At 48.7% G+C, this 25,165-nt stretch overlaps 1 protein-coding gene across 3 annotated transcripts in view; it reads right to left on the bottom strand.

Annotated features, from left to right (window-relative positions):
• GALNT18 (polypeptide N-acetylgalactosaminyltransferase 18) overlaps window positions 1–25,165 on the bottom strand; it is a 355,216-nt gene that overhangs the window by 160,422 nt on the left and 169,629 nt on the right. For all 3 annotated transcript variants that reach the window (XM_025928366.2, XM_025928368.2, XM_086677970.1), the window contains exon 2: window positions 17,872–18,064. In XM_025928366.2, the coding sequence (XP_025784151.1) occupies window positions 17,872–18,064 (193 nt within the window). The remainder of the gene's footprint in view (window positions 1–17,871; window positions 18,065–25,165) is intronic.

The following is a 25,165-nucleotide window of genomic DNA, read 5'->3' as shown; positions in this document are numbered from 1 at the left end:
CCCCATGTCTTGGCTCCAGCTTTGCTGGAGGGCTCAGGAGTCCAGATTCTTCCCAGGGCCTCTTCTTTGATACTTAAGACAAGCCCTAAATATATAACAGACTCACAACCATTAAAATGGATTTGTACCACAACAGAGTCTGGATTTGTCAATAATCATCCCAGCTGAATAGTTGTGCCGTAAACACCCAGTGTAGTACCTGGAACACAGCAGGTAGTCACCGAGTGTTTGTTAGAAGAATGGCTCAATCTTTCTAAACCCAATAGGATAGAAAATGCAACCAACGGAAAGTCTTTGTTTTTTCAAAATGGCAGCCAACATCTAGGTAAGAGCAGACCTTAGATGATCTTCTTTGGGAGAAAAAGATGTGCCCTTCCAGTGACTTCTGCCAGAATCCACTCTGTCTCACTGCAGAAGGCATACTGCCTGGGCCTCTCCTACCTCTCATTCATCACCAGGAACCAGACTCCAGACCAGGTTGAAGCTACAGTCAGAGTCTCTACACAAATGAGGGACAGAATGACAGGTCTCGTCTCATTTCACAGAGGAGGTCACTAAGGCTCAGAGAGATTGAGTCCCCACTGTGAATCAGCTGCCAAGATAGAATCACACTATGGTCTTCTGACATCTATACCTGGTTTTTCCCTCAGGGAAAGATGGTTGCTGGAGAGACTACCTCTAACTGTCTCATTTCCCCCCCTAGTTGTCCTGAAACCCTGAAGTCATTTGGAGGTCTCTTTCCCAAACGACTTGGAGCATAATCTTAAAAGTCTACATGCTATTCCCAGTAGGGAGAGGAACACACAAGTACTGTAAGCATCACCTTTATGGGCAAGAAACCATGATGGGTGCCATGCTCGGGCTGAAACGAAACATTATTCCAGAAGGCATGGACTCCTGTCTTCAGGACAGTTGAACAAAAGGAAAGAGCAGCAATTATAGGCCCTGGGCTCAGAGAGGAGGCTGTCTACTCCCACCACCTGCCACTGGAGGCTCCAGGAGTTCAGGGCTGGTGACCATGGTGTATGGCTCCAAAGTGGGAGGTGCAACCAGGTTAGAACATGCAATAACGAGCATAATGGTACAGAGCTTCTGCTTGTTGGCAATTAAAGTGCTGCAGGATAGGAATGGGCCTGTTCTTCCTTAATGAGGAAGGCTGCAGGATAACCAGGGCTGAGCAATTTGGAGAAATCACCGTGGGGCCCCAGCCTGCTTAAGAGCAGGAGATTAATAAACTAAAATCACCGTCTCTATGGTTACCAGAAATTTACAGAAACTTCTCCATTCTATTTCCAGCTCTCCTTCTCTCTCACCAAAGAGAAGTGGGGGAAGGAAAAGAGTTGAGCCTCTTCCCAAATCTGTTTCATACTTACAATTTATTTTATTTTATTTTATTTTATCTTATTTTATTTTATTTATTTTTTAATTTACATACAAGTTAGTTAGCATATAGTGCAATAATGATTTCAGGAGTAGATTCCAGCGAGTCATCCCCCATGTATAACACCCAGTGCCCAACCCAACAAGTGTCTTCCTTGATGCCCTTTAACCCATTTGGACCCTCCCCCTCCCCCACCCCCCTCCAGCAACCCTCAGTGTGTTCTCTGTATTTAAGAGGCTCTTATGTTTTGTCCCCATCTTTGTGTCTATGTTATTTTCATACTTAAAATGTTAATAAAACCACCAGGTTGACAGACTTGCATCGTAGAAGGCATTCATTCTTGTATTTAATGGAATAAATATTTATTGAGCTTCTTCCATGAAGCAGGTACTCTTGTAGGCAATAAGGGCACAGCAGGACAAGGACAAAGTACCTGTCCTCACGGCACTTACACTTTGACAGGGGAAACAGGTCAACATGGAAGCAAACAAATGATATAATTTCATGTAAGTACTGAGATGAAAAGTAAAGCAGGGTAAGAGGACAGCGTGATGCCTTGGCAGCTGTTCCAGAAGGAGTCGTCAGAAGAGGGCTCTGGGAGGAGGACAGATTTAGTTACACTCTTAAATGGTATGAAAAAGCAAGTCGTGCAAAGGCCTGGTGGGGCTGAGGGAATAGTGCTGTGACCAGAGAAAAGCAACTGGCTCATGGAAGTGCAGTGAAGGGATGAAGGGGGTGGGGAGGTAGAGGGAGGGACTTTAATGAAGGACAAAGACTGGAAGGCCTCCTTAAGCTCATCAAGACCCTTTCCAAAAAAATTTTTTCTTGTTGTGAAAATGATTTTTCGAACAGCCATCAGAAAGTTTGTGGCCAAAAGTCCATTCCTCTAGCTAGTGTTCTTTTTTTTTTTTTCAGTGTTTATTTATTTACTTTGAGAGAGAGAGAAGGAGGGTACATGCATGCGTGTGGGGGAGGGGCAGAGAAAGAGGGAGAGAGAGGATCCAAAGCAGGCTCCATACCCAGCACAGAGTCCAACGCAGCGCTCGATCTCACAACCGGGAGATCATGACCAGAGCTGAAACCAAGAGTTGGATGCTCAACTGACTGAGCCACCCAGGCGTCCCTGGCTAGAGCCTATTTATATCTATCAAGACCAGCAGCTGACCTTTCCGTAGGCATGAAAACTCACAAAAGCATCAAGATACAACCCACTCACTGACTGCATTTAAAAAATAATACAATACATGGCCAAACTGCTGGCACGTGACTTTGTATCATTGGTTTTTTATGAAGTGCAGTGCACAGCTCCCAGTAAGGTGGGTACGGTGGTACATGTTGGCAATCCTTCCCACTAACCCCACCAGCCGTGCAGACTGTGACCCTGTGTCTGGTAGCACTTCTCCAGAGGGTTCCTCAGAGCCCCACTAACCAGAGATCCAGGTGGTTCGTAGGGGTTTTCCTGAGCCGCGGGTTAACAACCCTCTACTCCCTTCCCTTCTTCCCTTCCCCATTTACCCCCTCCCAAGGAGACCAAGTTGAATTTCTCCCAGTATCGGCCAGGCCCACTAGACGGTTTGAACCCCCAGGGCTATGGGTCAACTCCTGATGGCCTTTCCGTAAGCAGAATGGAAATGTTTTCTTTTACAAGCTAAACTCTGATCACCATTTCCACGTGAAAGACTCCTTTGAACATAAGGGTTTTCTACGCAGGCCCTTCTGAATGGAACACCTAGTGCAATACATCATAATGGTGTGTGTTTATTGTCTGCCTCCCCCACTATAACCAAGCCCCCCAAGAACCAGGGCTGTATTTTGCTGCTGAGCTATCTTCTATCCTTAAACCAGAGTCTGCCCACACAGTAGGTTTTTGGAATTAAACAGAGCTAACAGGGCTGTTTATTTTATAGAAAGCAGACATTTTATATGCATGCCACTGACCCCGGTGGGTTCCTTTTTTTCTGCAAACCTCCTCCCTGGGTCAGAGAGTCAGGGCCTCTCTCCACCAGCGGGGTCCTTCCTCCCCCGAACTTATGGCCCCAGTTCCTCACATTCTGTCTCCAGCAGTTCTAAGTTTCTTTGTACTGTAATTAAGTGATCCCTCCAGGCCAAACGTCCTGACCTCCTTAAATCCTTCCTCCTTTTCTCTCTTGGGAGCCACTCAGGGTCCCTCCAGCAACAGCTGCCTTGCCCTGGCCTCTCTCTCTACACCTGGAGGCAAGCTCCCTTACACTTCAGTTTATTTGAACCTAACCCCAAATATGGATGTGGCTGAGCAGAGAGGGGGGAAGGCTGGGCAGGATAAGAAACACAAGGTGAGGGGCACCTGGGTGGCTCAGTCAGTGAAACATCCAGCTTCAGCTCAGGTCATGATCTCACAGTCCGTGAGTTCGAGCCCCGCGTCGGGCTCTGTGCTGACAGCTCAGAGCCTGGAGCCTGTTTCAGATTCTGTGTCTCCCTCTTTCTCTGCCCTTCACCCACTCCTGCTCTGTCTCTGTCTCTGTCTCTGTCTCTGTCTGTCTGTCTGTCTCAAAAATAAATAAAAAGTGTTAAAAAATTTAAAAAAAGAAAAGAAAAGAAAGACAAGATGGGCCCGTTTTTAGGGAAAGAGTGTTAGAGGGTGGATGAAGCCACCCAGGCCGAGCTCCGCCCCAAGCTGCCACGTGACCATGGGTGGGCCACTTCACTTCTCTGTATGTCCCATCCTAGAATGAGGGTGGCAGAAGAAATGATCACCTAGGTGTCTTTCTCTATAAAATTCGGCATCTTCTACCTCCCATGTGGTGAAAAGAAGACACCTCGTTGAGGAAAGAGTTTGCAAACCTCCCCGCCCTCCCATCCAGCACCTGGATTTGGCCACCACTAAATGCCACAAGAAACATCCTCTTACTGCTATCTTGATTACACAAGGTGGCCAAATGTCCCGGTTTGCCCAGGATTTTCCCAGTTTCAGCCCTGAAAGTCCCAAGCAAGGCGGGACAGGAGGTTGCCCAATGAGTAGACGACAGTGTCCCTAACCTTCTTGGGGGCAGGAACAGAGCTTGCTCACTCACGACTGCGCTCCCACTGCCCAGCACAGTGCCTGGCCCGCAGCAAGCACTCAGTCAGCATCCGCCGAATACACTGACGCTGCCCTTTCAAAGTGCCCAACACACAGACACCAGCACACAGTCATGGTTCCTATTGTCATCTCGACGCTGAAGCACAACTCGCATTGCTGGAGAAGGAGGCATAAAGAAGGAGGCAGAAGAGCACGCTAGGCAAGAGGTCCACATACCTGCCGGTCACACTCACCATCATCACTGCCGAACACAGGACAGAAGCCTGCCTGCCCAGGGCAGCCCAAGGCTTTCAAAAGGAACACACATTCAAGAACTGCTGTGGAAGAGAATTGTTCCAGACCCCAGCCCAGCACTTCTATCCTCCAGGGTCTGGCCCTCACACCCTCTGCTCCCCAGAGCCTGCTCCCCACCCGCTCACCTCCCCAGAGAAGGACCAGAGGACATGAGAGTCAGAGGAGCCACACAGGCCTAACCGGCCTTTCTCTCCTGATGCTTCTGGAGAAAGCCTGACTGTACGAGACCTGCTCCTTACTCATTTTGAGAAGAGGCATATTCTCCATAAAATTAAGCCATAAAAGTTCCCTTTTTACTTTTATTCTTGTTCAAAGTCGAGCCATTTTCCACTAGAGATAAAAACAAGGCATTTCTGAGAGCGAGTACTAGGGCTGTCTAATAAGCCGGAATTGATGGTCATGATAAACTCAACTTTATCGATCTCTGCACACAGAAGGCGATGCGGGGTGGGAACAGCTAAGTAAGGGCCTCTCGGCCGAGCTCCCTGAGACTGCTGTGAGCTGCTCATAAGGCACATTTATACCAAGAGCTTCAGTGCCACTGTTGCCTGTGAGGGACAGTGGCCAAGTAAGCAGGGCCAACCTAGGCTCCTGGAGGCCGGGCGCTGCCCAGGACAGCAGCCAGATGCCTGTATGTGGCATCAGTGGATTTCCTGCCTACATGTGGCATCAGTAGATTCTCCCCTCCCTATGACCTCGGCAAACCTTCAAGCTCCCAGTCCATCTGGTGATAATTCAAAGAGGCTGCTTGACCGAGGGTGAGAGAGTGGGTAGACTTCTTCCAGAATAAAGGTCAAAGTCAAATGTTTGCTGATGCTGCTGCCAGTGCAAGGGGTAACCAGGTCCACCATGCTAGGGTTCTGGGAGTGGGGAAGGGACCTTCTTGGACCAAGCAGTGAGAAGATGACACACCTAGGTACCCAAGGGTCCCCAGCCCCTCTTCCTTCCCAGGGTTCTCCCAAGCAGCCCTCCCTGCAGCCATGGTCAGCACATGAGGGTTCAGAGATACCATTAACCACCTAGAACATTAACCTTGGGACACTGCCTTCTTGGCCCTTTGAGGCCGTCAGTGTCCTCGCCCCAGCTTCCCCCCTCCCACCTGCACCCACAGGAATTGCTTGATCCTCCTCTGGCCTTACTTGGGTACACTGTTGGCATCTTCTAGACCTTTCCAGATTAGATAGTCTCCCAGGCTTGCCAGCGTCCAGTCTCCTGGACTTAATGAAACCTAAAGATAGGTCAATGTAGGGATTCTCACTGAGCATGAGGACAGTCAAGACTTTTACTCTCTCTGGCATCTATATCTCCATGACCTCTGTAGCTAAGAGACTGCATGGAGCTTGCCACCCCCACTGCCCATGGACCCCATGTAGAATATTTGGAAATTATAATAGTAATAATTTCCATTTTCTGAGTGCTCATGATTTGTCATAAACCATGCTAAGAGATGTAGGGATATTTTTACTCTCCCCCTGCCCGCCCCCATTTATTCCTTCTTACAATCCAATATGGTAAACATATCTATCCCCAATTTATAGATGAGGGAACTAGGGCTAAGACAGTAAGTTATTTTCCAGGGCTTAAACCTGGCCTCATTTGTCTCCAAAGCCTGTACTCATAATCCCTGTTAAACTAGGGTCTGTATCTTCCTTCTCACTCTCACCCAGAGATGCATCTGGCAAAACAATGGTGTTGTGATGACCCAGATACTTGATTGGGGGTGGGGGCACAAAACATAAGTTACTCCAGGCTGCCAGCTCTGATGAAAGATGGAACGGGTGTAGTATGTCTAGTAGGATGATGGGGGCAAATATAAACACTGCTGGGCACCCGAAGCCTAAATTCTTCCTGTTGCATTGTTCCCATTGGGATAAACAATCCCAGTGACTCCTTGTATAAGGGTGTCTGGGTCTTCTGTCCTGTGGCTTCATCAGTTGGCTCATAACTGATGGGACCAGAGACCTATTCCTGAGCCCCAAGTAGCTACCAACAGCCTGGCTGTCAGCATACAGGGCAGCCTCACTCAAGACTCTGTGTAGCCAGATCTGGCAATCCTGAAGAAGGACCAGCAACCCTATCAAGCTCTTTCTCATGGGGAGGTTGAACGTGAGATACCCCAAGAAGGCAGAAGGCAGGAGTCTGGGGCAGTGGGAATGATGGAGTTGGAATAGGACACTGTCAGTGAGCTGGAGACACAGACAGTCACCACTAGAGACACAGAACTCTAACAATGAGCCAGGAGGATGCAGACTTGAGCTCGTCCATGATGTCTTCAACTATACTGCCCTCTTCCATACCTGAACACATGGCTTCGAATTGTATGATTACGTGACTATGTGTGAACATCAACCCACAAAGAATCCCACCCCTCTGTGGTTGCTGAGTGAGTTCAGTTCCTTGCTCTGAGAGAGCATACAAGACCTAGTAAAGAGAGAACAAGTATGACTCCTGGGCTGGAATTGGATGTCCCATGATTCTCCCAGCATCCTTCGCTTTTCTTGCATGCCACTTATTTGCTATTGCAATGTGTTTTTCTGTGATTGTTTAACAAACAGCAGTGTCTCTGCTAGACTATAAACCATATGAGGTCAGGGCACCTGGATGGCTCACTTGGTTGAATTCCTGACTCTTGATTTTGGCTCAGGTCATGATCCTAAGGTCATGGGATTGAGTACCATGTCAGGCTCTGTGCTGAGTGTGCAGCCTGCTTAAGGTTCAGTCTCTCTCTCTCTTTCTCTCCCATACACACACAGCCCCTCTTCCCTGCTCATGCTCTCTCTCTAAAATTAAGAGAAAATTAAAAAAAAAATTAAACAGCATCAGTGTAAGGCCACACCTGCTTTACTCACCAGGTATCCCTACTGCCTCACACCATGGTCAGCACAGAGAAGAAACTATTGAGCGTCTGGCTCAATGAACAAATAAATAAATAAATATTTGAATGATGAAGAGTAGAATTAATTCAGACCCATGAAAGCCCTGTGGGTGGGAATGATACCATGAGCTGACAGAATAGGAGTCACTGAGTCAAACATTCACTCCCTGACTGTATGAGTTTCCTAACACTAACAGAGCTGCTGTAAAAAATCATTGTAAACTTGGGGCCTTAAAACAACACAAACGTGTTCTTTTACAAGGATGGCACAGAGAGGCTGGTAACTTGCTGGAGGTCAACCAGTTTGTAAACGAGAGACCTGGCCTTGGAACCCAAGTTTCAAACATCACTCTATAACCTAAGCAGAAACTTCATCCGTTTGTTACCTCGTTTCTCTCATCCTCCAAAAAGCCAAAGGGGTAAATGGAGGCAGGCAGGGTGGGGATACCCAGAGGCTTCTGGGACCTGGCAAGATACCACATCTGGCCCAGCTGTGGAAGAGACAGCAGACACCTGAGAACTGAGAGCTTTACCAGTCTGCAAGGCAAGAGAAATAGACCCATATGGTCAGGGTGCAGATTTTGGCACAGAAACCACGGACAGGTCAACTACCAAGGAGATGTGATCATCAGAGTGTCCAGCTTTAGTCCAGAGGGAGAACTTCTACAAATGTTTTTCAGGTGATTATACAATTTCGAGAAAGGATCTGCTAATATCAAATGTTGATTGTAAGTAGGACAAGAGGGAAAAGAGTCATTTGAAATGTAAACACCTGTAAAGGAAGCAGGAAACCATTTGTTCCTAAAAACATCTTACTGGAAACCCAGGGAAAATAGACTCCTGGGGGCTACATGGACAGCTGCCCAGAGAACAAGCAGGCTGGCTCTGGTGGAGAAGACCGAGCGTCTCCATGTGGTGAGTCTGTTGGTAAACAGGTCAGGCCTATGGCAAGGAGAACGTGGGGTAGGGGAAGGTGAGCCCCTTAAGTCAGGAAAAGGAAGATGGGGCATCTCTGCTCTCCAGCAAAGCTGGCCCTGGGCCTCTGATACCCAGAACTCTGGAGCTGGGGTGAAATCCCTCTATGTGATCTGCCTGGCCCTCCTCTCATCTAGTGCTGGGGCTGATGGCCTGGTCCACGTGGCTCCTTGTCCACACGGCAGGACTCCAGGTAGTTAAAGTCACGGTCATGTCCCCCAAGCCATCTCTTTTACAGATCAAAGACCCAGATGATACAAGGAACAAAAAATTAAATAGCAGCGACTATGGGTCAGGCAGTGTTCTGAGAGCTCTCCATTCAACCTCTGTATTACTATCTCTAGCTTGCATATAGGAAACTCAGGCATAGAGAGGCTGGAGAACTTGCTGGAGGTCAACCAGCTCATAACAGCACTCTATAATCTAAGCAGAAACTGCATCTGTTTGTCATGTTACCCACTTCCCCTCTTGGCTTGTTCTCCTCTGAACATCCTCTTCTTTCTCTATATCCCTTAAAATCCAGTTATGCAGTTGTGATCTGAGTGGCAAAACAGACAAAACTATCACCTCCCCTTTTTAAGACAGTATATTTCTATTAATATAGCTCAAGATTATATTATCTTTAAGAATAGCCCACAGGATACTGTTGGCCCATAAGGAGCCTAACACGAAGAATTGGAACTGTTTTCGCCGAGTGCGTTAGTAAAAGAGTATTTTCCCCCCAACTGTGTGTGCTTAACATCTCCAGGGTGCTAGCAGAATCATTACTAAGGGTGTTCCCTCCTTGTCCTGAGGCAGCCCTCACGGAGGATCTCTGGGTCACCTCCATAGAGCTAAGATCCCAAACTAGAAAAACTCACTGGGGCAGAGGAGGGCCAGGGTGCTGAGGCAGTGTCCTACAGACACAAGACCCAGGTAAAAATACTGGTTCTGCCGCATACCACCCATGGGAACTTCAATACGTTTCTTACCTTTGCAAATACTCCGTATTCTCCTAAATAAAATAGAAATAATAGTAATTACCTCCTAGAGATGTAAGGGTCAAGTTAAATTAGAACATGCATGTTAAGCAGTTTGCACAGCACCTGGCACCCAGGAAGGGGGCAAGTGGTGCTCTTGGTGAAAATCAGCAGCCCCTGGGTAGCAACTCACACATGGTGTAGCAAATATGATCCCAGCTGCTCCCCCTAGAGCCCTCCCCCTTGTCCCCCAGGACCAGCTACATAATATGGGGGGCCCAGTGAAGAAAGAAAAGCTGGTGGTATTCAGAAGTTATTCAGAATTTTAACACAGTAACGGTAGAGCATTAAACCAAGCACAGAGCCTTTCCAGCCTTCTTGGGATCCTGTGCAGAGGCTGCACACACAGGAGTTTCCTAAATGCGAATATTGCTGCTGGAAGAAAGCACTACAGATGTGGTGGCTTAGAACAACACGCATTTATTATCTTATAGTTCTGGAGGTCAGAAGTCTGATGCGGGTCTCACAGGGCTAACATCACAGTGTTGACAGGACTGCGTTCCTTTCTTGAGGCTCACAGCGATAATCTGTTTTCCTGCCTTTCCAGTATCTAAAGGCTGCCTGCATGCCTTGGCTTATGGCTCTTTTCCATCTTCAAGGGCAGCAACAGCTGGTGGAGTCCTTGTCATGCTGCCATCCCCCTGGCTCTGACTCTTCTGCCTCTCTCTTCCACTTTTGAGTGCCCTGTGATTACACTGGGCCCATCCAGATAAGCCAAGATAATCTCTTTATTTTAAAATCAGCTGAGAACAACCTTAATTCCATCTGCAACCTTAATTCTCCATTGCCATGTGCCACACTATAGTCAATGGTTCCAGGGATTAGGACATGGGTGTCTTTGGGAGACCATTATTCTGTTTACTTCACACACCCATGAAGCCAGGCCTGCTGGCCCCCAAAGTCCAGAGATCTCAGATGTGTATCTAGAGTTTGCTCCATGAGAACCCTACAGCCCTCCGATCCATACATGCAAACCTGTGGCCACACCCCAGTGACAGCAGCAACACCCACAGCCACCTTGCTAACTGTTCCTAGGTGGACTGAGCCCCCTGGCTCCATGCTGCATTCTCTCTCTGTTATAATCCCATCCTGATCCTTTCTACTTGGATGTTCATACAGGATCTCTCCAGGTCAGGACTAGGGCTGTGTGTGTGTGTGTGTGTGTGTGTGTATGCACCCATGCACCTATCTGTCCCAGTTGTTCCCTCCTGGGGTTGCAGAAAATAGTCTTAACTCCCTTTAATCATCCCTTCATGCCTTGGCCTCAAGCTTGAGCCCACCAGTCAACCCAAAAGTCAGTCCACACTATTCCTGGGAGGGAGGGACTAAGACCTAGGGGGACACTGGAGAGAAGGGTGACATCATCACTGACAGACTCAGGAGTCTCTGACGATCAACCAGCAAGAGACCAGAAGCAGTACCTGCCAGAGGCTCTGCCTTGAACTACCTTGGAGGTAGGCCATAGGGTTGCCATGGCAACTTCAAGCCTTGAAGCTTGACACCCAGAGCTCCCCCTCTCTTGCCCACATCCACATGCCCCCCAGATCAGGTACTCATCCCTTACACTTTCCTGGCTCCTGTTCAGAAATAACAACCACTGCCTGCATAAAAGGATGAGATGTGCCCCTATCGTTTTGGAACTATGGGCTCCCATATGCCACCTGCTCGACCCGCTGTCACTGGGGTGGGGGCCCGCCCTTACTTTCCTGCCCTGAGCTGGCGAGTGGCTCCAACCCCCATGATCCTCCTTCCCCACAATCACAACCCATCTTCTCAGTGGCTCCCCAAAGATGCCACCTCCATCCCCTCCAACCCTCAGGCAAAGATTTCCCTGATCTCTTTCTTATACCCTCATTTTCCAAAAAATTGATACTTCATCTACATGCAGCAAAATTCACAGATCTTAAGTGAACTTGATGAGTTTTGACAAATGCATATTCCTATGTAGTCCACACTCCAATAAGACTTGTTTTTTCCCTTCTCTCTTTTTGCCCCTCATAGGTTATTTTGGAGCCTACAGACAAGGAGGAGGAGGGTGAGCACTGTGGGGCAGGAGCATACAGAGAAAGCCAGAGGAACGTTTGGAGCTTGCCCCTGGGGATGTAAGGGATGGGGCAAAGTCCAGCCTGGGTGGGATGCAGCCTTTCTTCCCTTCAATCCTGAGGCCTGGGTGTCTCTCCAACCCAGAAAGCAAGAAGGCATAGCCCTGCCCAGATCCAGCAAAGGACCCTCACGGGGTGAGGTCTAGGAGGACCACCAGAGGAGGATGCCAAGGCCCTGTCTCTCCTGAGTCTTCTTACCTGGATGGCCAAGGGCCTACTCTGCTCTTGTTACAACAATGAAGACAGAATGAATGGCATTTCGATTTCCCTCAAAGCCAACTGTCCTGGAGCCCAGAGGAAAATCGTCCTTCCTCTGCCCAGATGAGACTAACAAAATTGCCACACTTCCGGTTCCCATGTCCTTCCTTTTCCAGGGGAGGGCCGTCACAGATCCTAAAGGGAAGCTCCTTGCAGATGCTTCTCTGGGTCCTGCCTCCCTGCTACACAGAAGAACAGGGCTTCCGTGGGCCATCAAGTCCAGCCCCTGACTTACTACAAACATGTAAGAATGACTCCTCTTCAGAGAGGCCAGGAGATGGTCAGCAAGCTTTCTGATCACCTGTCCTGCTCTCCTACCACCTTCCATCTGGATTCCCGCTACAGTGTTAGCTCCTTGAAGTTTCTGTCTGACGCTTTACTGGGTACCTGGCACACACTTGGAGCTCAGTAAACGTTCGTTGGATGAATACATTAATAAAGCCTAGCAACACGCTGGCTGGACTTTGTTCCTCCTGCTGTGTATAAGGCACTGAGTATAGTATGGTCCTTTTAGCCAGATGGAAAAATGGGTCAGATTACCTCTTGTAGCACCAAGAAAGGAGACAAAATAAGGCACCAGCCAGAGATGATGGAAGAGTGGGTGGGGCAGGATTCGGAACACCCACTTTCTGGTCCAGGAATGAAGCCAAGCATAACGTCAGGGTTAGGACTTAGAAGAGCAAACCCAAGAGGAAGGACAAAGAGCAGAGTGTGAAATCCAAGCACACCTCCAGGGGCAGAAGTCCCCACGGGCAAACAGGAGGAGGGGACAAAGGCACTGAGAATGAAGCAACACCCACCTGGCCTGATTCTTCTGGAGACTATCCCTAGTATGGTGCTTCCTCTCCAGATGCTGCCGCTGCCCCACCCACCCTACCTCCAATCCCAACATTACCTGTAACAACGGCATCGTTCTCTACCTTGATGATGGATTGTATGCTCACCAAAACAGATTTTCCAACACTTAGAGAAGACTTTCCTGACTCAGACGAACTGATCAGCCCAGTGCCACATACTTTAAAGCAGTCCTCACTCCCAAGAGAATGTCACAGGTTGACACCTCAAGGCAGTAAGTCTGGTGGCAGTTACAAACACAAACCCTGGGTTCGGTCCCCAGCCCTGCCACTAGTGACCACAAGCAGATTTTATCTCTTCATGCCTCAGTTTCCTCTTCGATAAAATGGAAACTAATAATAATACTGTCAAATAATAAGAAATATATATATTGGTCTCTACCCCTGGTTTTTGCTGATATTTGGTCTTTGAGCCCAGTTCCTGACATGGAGATCCTAAACACTTTGTCATTTCCTGACTGAAAGTAGTATCTGACAGAGCTCCTAAATCCCTTGGAGTTTCCTGGGTGATAAGAGCATCTTTTTTTTTTTTTTTTTTTAAACATAATTTATTGTCAAATTGGCTAACATACAATCTGTAAAGTGTGCTCTTGGTTTTTGGGGTACATTCCCGTGGTTCATCACTTACATACAACACCCAGTGCTCATCCCAACAAGTGCCCTCCTCAATGCCCGTCACCCATTTTCCCCTCATCCCCACCGTCCCCCCCATCAACCCTCAGTTTGTTCCCTGTATTTAAGAGTCTCTTACGGTTTGTCAATAGGAGCATCTTTTGATCTAATGAGGTGACTCTTGATGGGCCCCGGATGAGGTCTGGTCACCAGAAAGACTAAACCATAATTAGAAGTTTGAAACTTTCAGTCTAACCTCCCCACACAATCCTCTGAAGAGAGAAGATGTGCTGGAAAATGAGTTAATAATCGATCATGCCTGCATGATGAAGCCTCATAAAGTATGGGTTTCAGAGAGCTTCCAGGTTGGTGAACACACCCACATTCCAGGAGGATGATGCACCCCAAGCCCACAGGGACAGAAGCTCCTATGCCGGGGACCCTCCCAGGCCCCACTCTATGTACCTCCTCATCAGACAGTTCATCCATATCCTGTATTATATGCTTCACAATCAACCATTACATGTAAGTATTTCCCTGAGTTCTGTGTAATTGCAGGCAAGTTCCTGAATTCAAGGATGGGTCATGGGAAACTCACTTTATAGCCAGTCATTCAGAGACACAGGTGATAACCTGACACTTGTGATTGGCTTCCGAAGTGAGGGCAGCGTCATGGGACTGAGCCCATAACCTGTAGGACTGACTACCAGAGGTAGAGAGTGCCAGAACGGGATGGAATTGTAGGGCCTCCAGCTGGTGTCACAGAATCAGCTGGTGTGGAAAAACCCGACACATCTGGTGTCAGAAGTATTGTGAGCAGGAGAGCAAAGAACACCGTGTGCTTCCTAGACAAGTACCTACTCCAGAAGGTTACTGCGAGGAGCCAAACAGTTAACATAAATAAAAGTGCCAGACGCATCCCTGCAAACATGGCTCAAGCTATATAAATGTTTGCCAATGTAATTTGAAATAGGATGATAGTAAAGACAGTGAAACAAATGTTTCCAAACGGAGTTAAACAGGATAAGCTAAGCGATGACCTTGTTACAAGGCAGGAATGGTTTTAGGGAAGTTAACAAAGAGGGGCACTTTTACCTAAGCACACCCTTGTTTTGAGTGGTCCCCCAACAGCTCTTGGGTCTCTGGCGTGTGTCTGGCACAGGCTCTGATAGAGTCCCTCCAAGCAGACGCATAAAGAGGAACTGCATTCTTAAAGCCACTGCAGAGAGGACTGCTGGGGGCGCACTCAGAAGGCTCAGCGCTACCTTTTATCAGGGATTCCATTTTTCCTCTATAAAGAGTCACCGTGCCCAACAGGGGAGGTGTGGAAACTCCATAAACTGTAGCTTTGTGCAGAGGGAAGGTCTTTCTATTGGGACTATTGCTCCTTTCCAATGGCTCAGAATTCTGCCCACCTGGAGTCCTTCAAAGATCCTTTCTCAGCAAAGTCTGGAAATCCAGGCTGGACTGGCCCCCAAAACGTGCCTCTTCCAGAGCATGCTTGCAAGGGATGGCCATGTGGCCTCTGTCCATCCCCCCCCCCCCCCCACCTTCCTGTTTCTCTCCCATGGAAATAGGAAGGAACAGCAACAGGGCACCTCTCTCAATGAAGGGTTAGGGGCTCCGGCATCGGTTGGCTCTTAACAAGACAGCTGCAGGCTACCATCAAAGACCAGGATTAGGCATCTGGATACACAGTTTTGGCTCAACTACTTATCCAACTGTGTGACCTCAGACATAACACTCATTACACTTTCTGTTCCTCAGTTTCCTCAACCCTGAATGCGAAGAATATGCCAGTTCCTTCCCTACCTCCATCCACTTCAGGTTGGCGTGGTCCAACAGGGAAGGGCATTCTCAACAAGTCGAGCCCTATGTAATTACCGTTAATTGTTATGGTCATGTTGCAGTCTGTAAGATCTACCCTTTCCTTCCTTAGCTTCCTTCTGATTTCCTTTTTAACGTGGAACAAACGTGCATTGAGCTAGGCCTGAGTTTTGCATCAGAGTTGGCTGCAAAAAGTCTGTAGCTCCTGTGCCGCCAAGATCAAGGCCAAGGCCCCTGCAGAAGTCCTGGGGCCCCAATTCCTCTTGAGGACTCTTCTTCCAGAGCGTCTAGGTTCTGCCCACATCAGACCTACTTCTCTGCAGCCCCAGGCACGGTGCCTGCAGCACTCCCGGAGGGCTGAGACCTTGTGGCGCGGAGATAAAATCACCTTCAGGATATTCCCAGAATCCAACCCCATCCCAACACCTGCCCACTGCCATCATGGTCCAAGCCACCATCGCGTCTCACCTGGCTATGCAGAAGCCTCCTAACTGGACTCCCTGCTTTCTCCCTGGCCCTTTCAGTCTGTTCTCAGCACAGCAGCCACAGGGGCCTTTAAAAATGACAATCAGAACATATTACTAGTCTGCTCAAGCCCTTGGATCCCCATCTCACAGAGTGAAAGGTACACCCCTTGCAGCAGCCTGCAAAGCCCTTCCCTGGCAATTCTCAGCCTGGGCTGTATACTGGAATCACATGAAAGTTCTAAGCAATACAGATAGAGTGTCACTTCTGGAAACTCTTTAACTGGTCTAGGGTGTGGCCCTGGCATCAAGATTGATTATTTATTTATTTATTTTAACGTTTATTTATTATTGAGAGTCAGAGAGAGAGACAGAGCATGAGCATGGGAGGGGCAGAAAGAGGGGGAGACACAGAATCCGAAGCAGGCTCCAGGCTCTGAGCTGTCAGCACAGAGCCTGACGCAGGGCTCAAACTCACAAACTACAAGATCATGACCTGAGCCGAAGTCAGATGCTTAACCAACTGAGCCACCCAGGTGCCCTATCAAGATTATTTTAAAGCTCCCTATGAGTTGAATATGTAGCCAAGTTTGAGAACCACTAACCTACTTGATCTGCTTCCTGTTGCCCCTCTGCCCTCATCTCCAATTACTGCCTTCATGCTTGCTCTGGTCCAGCCACATGGGCCTCTTTTTTCTTTTTCAAACATGCCAAGCACACTTCTCCTACCTCAGGACCTTTGCACTTGCTCTACATAGAAAGTTTTTGCCCAGGTATCCGCATGGCTTGCTTCCTCATCTCTTCTGGATGTTTGCTCACATGTCACCTTGTTAGTGAAGTCTTTCTCTCCACCTCACTAAAAACTCAACACCTCCTTCTATTCCAGGAAATCCCTATCTCTGTCTTCAACTTTCTATTTCTTCATGACATTTGCTACCATCTAACATGGTACATATTTTACTTTTAAAAAATTTATTTTATTTTATTTTATTTTATTTTATTTTATTTGAGAGAGAGAGAGAGAGAGAGAGAGAGAGAGAGAGAGAGAGAGAGAGAGAACAAACAGGGGAGAGGGGCAGAGGTAGAGACTCTCAAGTAGGATCCATGCTGGGGCTCAATCCCACAACCATGAGATCATGACCTGAGCCAAAATCAAGACTTGGATGCTCAACCCACAGAGCCACCCAGGCACCCCTGTTTTATTATGTGTCCCTGCCCCTCTAGAAATGCAAGCTCTGTGAGGGCAAGGATTCCTGTCTGTTTTGTTCACTGTACTATCCCTGGGCCTAGACTATGCTGATACATAAGAAGTGCTCAGTAACTATCCTTTATGTGAATATATACTCTTCTAGCCCCTTGTAGATCCTCAGCTGCTCTTTCAGCCCTAGAACCCAATCAGGTTCTCCTTGGGCCAGGGAAAAACCATACTCAATTATACAGTACACAGTAGGTGCTCAATAAATGTCTGTGGAACTGAACTGAACTTTCCTCCCTAGAAAAACATAGCCTCCAAACCCAGCAGCAAGATTTTTCCTAAAAACCCCAGATACAAGCTCACTGTGGTTTGCAACTTTAAGAAAATTTTAAAAATAAGGAGAAAGAGGGGAAAAGAAGGCATGGGGGGGGGGAGCTCACAAAAGTTAATGAGATTTTCTCAGCTGTGGTACGTGCCCACACTTTTAATAATTAGGAGTAATAAAAACTCTAACTGAACCTTAAAGGAACGTCTTCTGTGACAAAGAGAGAAGTCGAGACAGACTTCTGCGTCGGGCATAATGACTTGTTAGCCCTGGAAGATGGATAGACTTTAAAATACTAATTTATAGGAAAAAAATAATTGTTCATAAAAATGCAACTAATTGGGTTAAAATGACTTATTAACAAGAATACTGGATGATTCTAAAGCCCATAGGGAGTAAATTAGGTTATTAATCCTCAACGCCTCATGAAAGAAGCTTCCCCTGCTTAGCAGATGGAGAAACTGAGGCTGAGGGAGGGGGAGAGTGAGTTGCCAATGGAGGCTGAGGGCACAGACCCTGCGGGAGAGGGACCCAGGAGCCCCAAGGCCCTGTCCTGACTCTATCCCCAGAACTGTGGTGACCCCGTCTCCCCACAGGCAGGTCGAAAGGGCCCAGCCACTGACTCTGCTCACCCACTGGGTCTGAGGTCAGGCAGAGGCCGGTCGAGGGGCAGACGGTCACTGAGGTAGGCGTTGTAGCCGTAGTACTGGAACTGCTTCAGGGCCATGCGCCGGCCTTCAGGGCTGAGCTCCTGGCCCCAGTGTGCAAACAGAGAGGAGTCTGTGAAGGGCTCAGCCTCTGCCTCCTCGGGCTTGGCGGGAGCCTCTGGAGAAAGAAGGGACAAGGAGACAGTGGGTCAGAGTGCACCCCTGCAAATGCCATGACAACCCCTTTCCCTTCCTCACCATCACCTTGCATACAACAATCTTATCCCCGTATTTGGGAGCTGTGGGGAGGACAGACTGCAATCGTCATGCTTCTCCAAACTCATTTATCCACCCATTCATCCATTCATTCATCCAACAACCACTAGGCACAAGGGATACAGAAATACATCCTACAGGGTCTACCGAGAAGCTGAGGGATGTGATCCAGATGCCCCATGGCTTCAAGTGAGAACTCCCTCCTTTCCAGTCGGCCTCCCCACCAGAGATTCTAGCCTTAGCCCTCAAAGTGGGTTTCCACTTCTCTTTCCCAAGATTGCACCCCCACTCCCTGCCGGTCCTGGGCTGGCCCCACACCCAGGCCCTCCAGCTGAGGTTCTGCTCCCCTTTCCAGCTCTTGCCAGCCCACCTCCCTGTCCGCTGTCTGGTCTGATATGAGTTGCCTGGCCCCACCAAGCCCCATTCATGTGGCTCCAAGGACCTCCAGCCAGACTGCCTCCTGCTGCTTCCAGCCTGTGCCTACCAAATAGGGAATCACTGGCACAGAGGACAGCCCAAAAAATCCCCAGTCACCCATGCATTGTTGGCACTGCTCATTGGACCCCTGGTAGACTTTGTAGGGGCAGCCCCCACACTAGGATAAGGAGAGCTCATGGTTTCCCTGGAACTTTCTAAGAAAATGAAGAGGACATTATTACCTATAAGAGCAGAAGCTTTGGATTCATACAGATATGGATTCAAAGAAATTCCCGCTGCACCATTCACTGGCTACATGGCCTCAAGCAAACACTCAATGTCTCTGTACCTCGACTGCCCCATTTGTAATGCAGGCATACTAATATCTACCCATGTCCGCCCCCACAGGATCTGAGAGGATTACATACAATAATGTATATACAGCACTTCGGCTAGCATATGTCTCAGAAAAAGTACACAATAATTGGTAACCAGCGTAACACATAGCAAGGGGAGCCTGGCAGGGCATTTAAATCTTTCTTTTATGGGGGCAAAAGGTAGGTCTTTCCACGACATAGGCTGGTGGGTCAAGACTTGGGAATTTATTCTAAGGGTCATTTAGTCAAGGTCAGATATCAGAGCAATTGGACAGAGATGCCAAGCCCACTGGATGATGCCCTCCGTGCTCATAAACATGATATAAGTGAGAGATGGTGCTGGGAGTCTGGAAATGAGACAGAGACCAGAAGGAAGCAGAAGTAGGTTGGGGACAGAAGAGGCAGGCTTGGGATACTTACTAATGACCCCTCAGCCATCCAGGCAGGCTTGGGACTTTTGCCAATGCCCCCTCAGCCATCTGTATGAAGCCAGTAGGTGTATGAAACACCTATGTCAGATAACTTAAAGGCACAGGCTGGGCACAGGTGAAGGTCTAAGAATGCAGAGTCTTTGAGGTTGAGGAGCTCAGAGCTGCAGACCACAGTTCTTACTATCACCACCTCTTGGGGGGAACGCGCAGACATACCCCAAACCGGAGGTACATGAATCTCCTGGGATAACCATCATGGCTAGTCCCCACTGAGTGCTTTCCATGAGTCAGGCTCTGCTGTGAACGTTTTTGCCACATCAACTCATCGCGCCCTGCGTGGTGGGAACTATTATTGTTTCGACTTCACAGGTAATGAAAGTGAGGCCTGGGGAGGATGAGAAACTTGCCCTGATTCACTCACAAGGAGGCAAAGTAGTGGAGGGTCAGTCCTGAGAAGTCTGTCTCTCTAGGCAGTGGTCCTAACTGCTACACCATACACCTTCTACGTGGCAATGGGCCGGGACACACATGCGTTCCAAAGACAAATGAGGCACGCCAATTTTCCTTCAAGACATGGAAGGAAACTCAGGTACCCAAAGCGGATTAGGATCTAATAAGGAGTAAAATGCGAACTGCATGTGCATTTCTGTGACAGAGCAAGCGTTTTTAGTACTTGCGGTGGCCACTGCAAGTTCCGTGCCAGAACTCAGGGCCCACTTGCTCTCCCCTACGAGGCATAAGTGAAGGGAAGCACAGGGTTTACATGATCGATCGTCAAGGTCCTCACCATCCCTAAAAAGATGTAAGACTCGTTCGTGTGGAATGTTGGGGTAGTAAAAACCTAAACCAGTGAGCCAACTGAATCATATGATATTTAAAAGAAATGGAGTTTTACTGCTCTCACATACCTAAATGGATATTACCAAGTAAAATGAGATCAGTTAATGAAAAAATTATGATTCACAATTAGACCTGCATTGCATAAAAATGTATTATAAACATATTAAAGTCCTCGGTTCCACCACACGCCCCTGTCTTTTTGCTCGGCATGGGTATAAACCACAACGAACTGGAGAGCAGTGGGTCTCGAATGATAAGCCGGCGGGGGCGGGGGGGGGGGGGGCACGGCAGCAGCAAGAAGTCCTCTTCGTTGAATTCCTGCCCAGAGCCAAGCACCATGCTGGTCCATGTCTTTACCCAAGGTGATCTCTGTCTTGCTCATGGGTGTGCCCTCCACGAGGGCAGGCTGACATCTGTCTTATTCCCTGCTGCGCCCCCAGCATGGTACACAGCTCTTGTGAGGGGCTCAATATACCATTTTAAAATAAGTTAGTTGAGGTGCCTGACTGGCTCAGTCGGTTAAGCATCTGACTCTTGGTTTCAGCTAGGGTCATGATCTGATGGTTTGTGCATTCAAGCCCTGCATCGGGCTCTGAGCTGACAGTGCAGAGTCTGCTTGGGAGTCTCTCCGCCTACCCCCACCCCCCCGCCCCACCCCCTGCCCTTCCACCACTCTCTCTCAAAATATAAATAAATGAAACTTTTTAAATATTTTTTTTAACGTTTATTTATTTTTGAGACAGAGAGAGACAGAGCATGAATGGGGGAGGGTCAGAGAGAGGGAGACACAGAATCTGAAACAGGCTCCAGGCTCTGAGCTGTCAGCACAGAGCCTGACACGGGGCTTGAACTCACAGACCGTGAGATCATGACCTGAGCCAAAGTCAGCCGCTTAACCGACTGAGCCACCCAGGCGCCCCAAAACTTTTTAAAAGATAGAATAAGTTTGTTGAACAGTAGCCTGTAGGGTTAGTTATTCGTTCGACATGAGGAAACCAAAGATGAAAAGGTGAAATGACCAATCCAAGGTCATCCAGTTGGTCAGGGGCATTGAAGAAGGTCTGGCTCCCTCCAAACCTCACTTTCTTCCCTCTATATCACGAATGACAAACTACAGTCTGAGGGCCAGAGCTGACACACCACCTATTCTGTAAATAATGCTTTGTTGGAACACAGTCTCATCCATGTGCTTACATATTTTTTTTTAATTTTTTTTTCAACGTTTATTTATTTTTGGGACAGAGAGAGACAGAGCATGAACGGGGGAGGGGCAGAGAGAGAGGGAGACACAGAATCGGAAACAGGCTCCAGGCTCTGAGCCATCAGCCCAGAGCCCGACGCGGGGCTCGAACTCACGGACCGCGAGATCGTGACCTGGCTGAAGTCAGACGCTTAACCGACTGCACCACCCAGGCACCCCCATGTGCTTACATATTATCTACGGCTGCTTTAGAGCTACAAGGGCAGAGTTGAGTACATGCAACAGAGCCCATGTGGCCTAAAAAGTCGAAAATTCTCAACTATCTTGTCCCTCAAGAAAATGTGTGCTCTACATCTTATACCAGACATCCAAAGACTGGTTAAGGGTACTGGTTGCTGGGTGGCTCAGTTGGTTGAATGTCTGACTCTTGATTTCAGCTCAGGTCATGATCCCAGGATCGTAAGATCGAGCCTCTAAAAATTGGGCTCCATGCTGAGTGTGGAGCCTATTTAAGATTCTCTCTCTCTCTCTCTCTCTCTCTCTCTCTCTCTCTCTCTCCCTCTCTCTCTGTCTTTCTCTCTGTTTCTCTGTCTCTCTCCCCCCCCACCACCTGTCTCCCCCACTTATGCCCACTCTCGCTCTCAAATTAAAAAAAAAAAAAAAAAAGAGTAGTGTCAGAATCCTGGGGACACTCCAGATCTACCATTTACCAGTTAGACTAGCTTACCTGCACCTTAGTTTCCTCATCCAGAAAGTGTCATTGATCATAACAGTGACCTTTTCATAGGACACGTGTGCATACTCAATGAGATGTTCCATGTAAGGAGCTTAGCACAGTGCCTGGCACATGATAAATGTTAGCTCCATAAAGGTTAGCTACTAAGGAACCACAAAGCCCCATGGCCCCACTAGGGTACTTTTCTGGCAACACCTCGAGTTCAGATGGGGGAGATAAATGGCCCTGCCCTGAGGTCCCCAGCTCTGAAAGATGTAGTTACTGTCTAGGCCCCAGGTGAAGCGTTTCCATGTCCACTGACAAGTGGCCTGCCCTTAACTGGTCCTAGACCCAACTCCTTTATCTTTCCAGTAAGAAAACAGTCCTACATGGTCCTCAGCAAAGGAGGACCATCTTTGACATGGTGTTGTGATGGGCAAGGAGGCTTCAGGGAGGTGCCCAGGTTAGGACCAGGGTCCAGGGGCATCTGGACACATCTGGTGATAGGCCAGACCAAGGGCTGTCTGTCAGCCCGGAATGCCCCTCTTAGGAGCAGACTTGGGCTATACTGGGGTATAACATTTCCTACTGGGGTCTAGACCTCCTTGGGCACACCTGACCAACTGAGGGATGACTCAGAAGAAGTATATATCCAGAAAGCTAAGAGCTCCCCAAGGGGAGCTCATTCAAGGTAGAGACTCAGTGGGGCACAGTGAACTCAGCCTGGTGGCAGAGCCAGAGTTTAGAGGGTTCTGAGTACAGCACAAACTCTGTAATGCCAGTTCATTCCTCGCCCAGTGCTGGTGCTTCTCTGGGTCCTAGGGAGAGGGGGTCGACAGGGAACACATAGGCCATTTCCTCAGACAGCCACACATAGGACCCGATAGGCACCCGTGTAACTCAGAGGCAGGGAGACATTCTCCCACCTTCCTGCACTATGAGCTCTGTGGCATGGGCAGGAGGGGAGCCCCCTACAGGGCATGAGCAGACCCACAGGCTGGGGGAAACACTACCATGCTATACGCCCTCTCTGCACAGTACCCTCCAATGGCCAACTATCTCCTCGGCATGAAAGACTGAGTCCCAACTAACACTAACAAGGCCCTACAAGGCTCCGTGGGATCAAAACCTGAAAGCCTCCAGAGCTCACCCCCTACCACTGCTCCCCTGTCTTCTCTAGTCCAGCCACACCAGCCCCTTGGCCCCTTGCAAGACTCACTCAGCATATCTCACCTCAGGGCCTTTGCTCTTGCACTCCCTTCTATACCCTTACGACTAACCCCCCCTCACTTCCTTTCCGTCTTTACTCAGAAGTCATTTTCTCAGCAAAGCCTTTTCTAAACATTCAATCTCAGTGTTTCCTCCACACCCACTACAGGACTTTTTCTATTTGTCTTGCTAGTTGTTTGTCTTTCCTGACTCAAATGTGAGCTCCACGAAGTCAGGGACTTGCTCCATTCTCTGAGGAGCCCCCAGTGCTTAGAACAGTGCCTGTTCTAACAGGTACTCAATGAATATCAGGAAAATGAATGAATGGGGCAGTAGCAATAGGTCAGAAGAGGAGTCAGTAAGCCCCCTATCCACCAGGGACTCCCCAAATCCTCAGAGGGGATTGAAAGGGGACTGGAGTCTTGTGTCAGCAAGCAGGAGTGTGACGTCAGTAAAGGGCAAGCAAATTCTACTTGCGTGCAGTTAATTTCCTACCTAGCTCACTTATGCAAAGCCATTTGAGATTATGCTCTTAGCAGCCTCTTGGGGAGTTCCAAGGAATGTGGTCATTGGTAGACAGACCTCACCCTTTGTCCCAGGACTCTGGTAAATCTCTTATATCAGGGAATTACCTGACAGACCGTGCACAGAGGAATTGCCCCCAAAAACATGGGGAGTAGAGAAATAAGGAAGGAGGGAGGGAAAGCTGTGTCGGTTTCTTCCCTCTTCCTCTTTCTGCTCTCACCTGGAAGAGCTCAGAATTGGAAAGACCACATGAAGACTCCAAAGTCACAGAAACCCTGGTGCAGAGGACAACGAGGTGGTAAGACGGAGTCTTCAGGAAACTAACCTAAGATGCCTTCGGGGAGTGTCTGACCCAAACCGCAAGAGCTTCAGAGAGCCTGAGCTCTCTGAGTCAGGTATCCCCAACCTTCCCCAAAGTTCCTGTAGACGTGTGGCTGTCAGCCTTCCTCCTGACCTCATCCCCGGCTCAGTCTCTAAGGTGCTTGCTACAGAAATCCCTGCCACCAAACTCAAGGTCACTAATCCCTGCACCTTTTGAAGAGAAAAGGCACATTTGATGGGTCTGTGTAAAGCATGACATTTTTGACACTGAGGAAAAGGGCTGACTTACTCCCCCTTGACATCTCTTAGAGGAACCTGCCTTTCCCTTTGTAGGCCCCCCACCCCCCACCTTGGGGCCCAGGGAACAACCAATCCTGCTCATTCCAAGAATGCTCTCCTTGGCCAGCATCTGGGAACTGCTGTCAGTCAGCTTGATCCCAAGGGGATAAAGGCTGCACCTCTTTCATTGCCGGGCCTTGGGAGTCACTGTCAGCTCTGCCCTAGAGGGCGTCAACTCTTCTTATCAGATAATCAACAAATATTGAAGCAAGTTTATGCTGTGCCAGGCCTATTGCTGGGCATTGGAAATATAAAGACTTCTCAGACTTGGTGCCTATCCCCATGCAGCAGCCAGTCTAGGGAAAAGCCAGACGTATAGAGAATGTGATCAGTGCTCAGCCACTGGGTCACTGAAGACGGAAGGGGGGTGTGCAAGGAAGGCTTCCTAGAGGAGGCGATGCTTGAGTTAGACATGAAGAACAAGTGAGATTCACAAGCTCTCTCTGGGGAAGGGAACCCCAAGGGCAGGACCAACAGGAACAAGGATGCAGAAGCGGGAGAGAGCACAGTGTGGGGCTCAAGGCCTCTGGACAGATGGCTACCCACAGCTGAAACTGGAGAAGAAGCAGCCAAGCTGCTGGGGGCCTCAGTAGGCCTGGGACAGCAGGATGTATGGAAGAACCATAAA

Source organism: Puma concolor, chromosome D1 (genome assembly GCF_028749965.1).
Source record: "Puma concolor isolate L17-30 chromosome D1, mPumCon1.1.hap2, whole genome shotgun sequence".
NCBI lineage: Eukaryota > Metazoa > Chordata > Mammalia > Carnivora > Felidae > Puma > Puma concolor.
The sequence above is the reverse complement of the archived record's forward strand: the minus strand, read 5'-3'. Positions and strand labels throughout refer to the sequence as shown.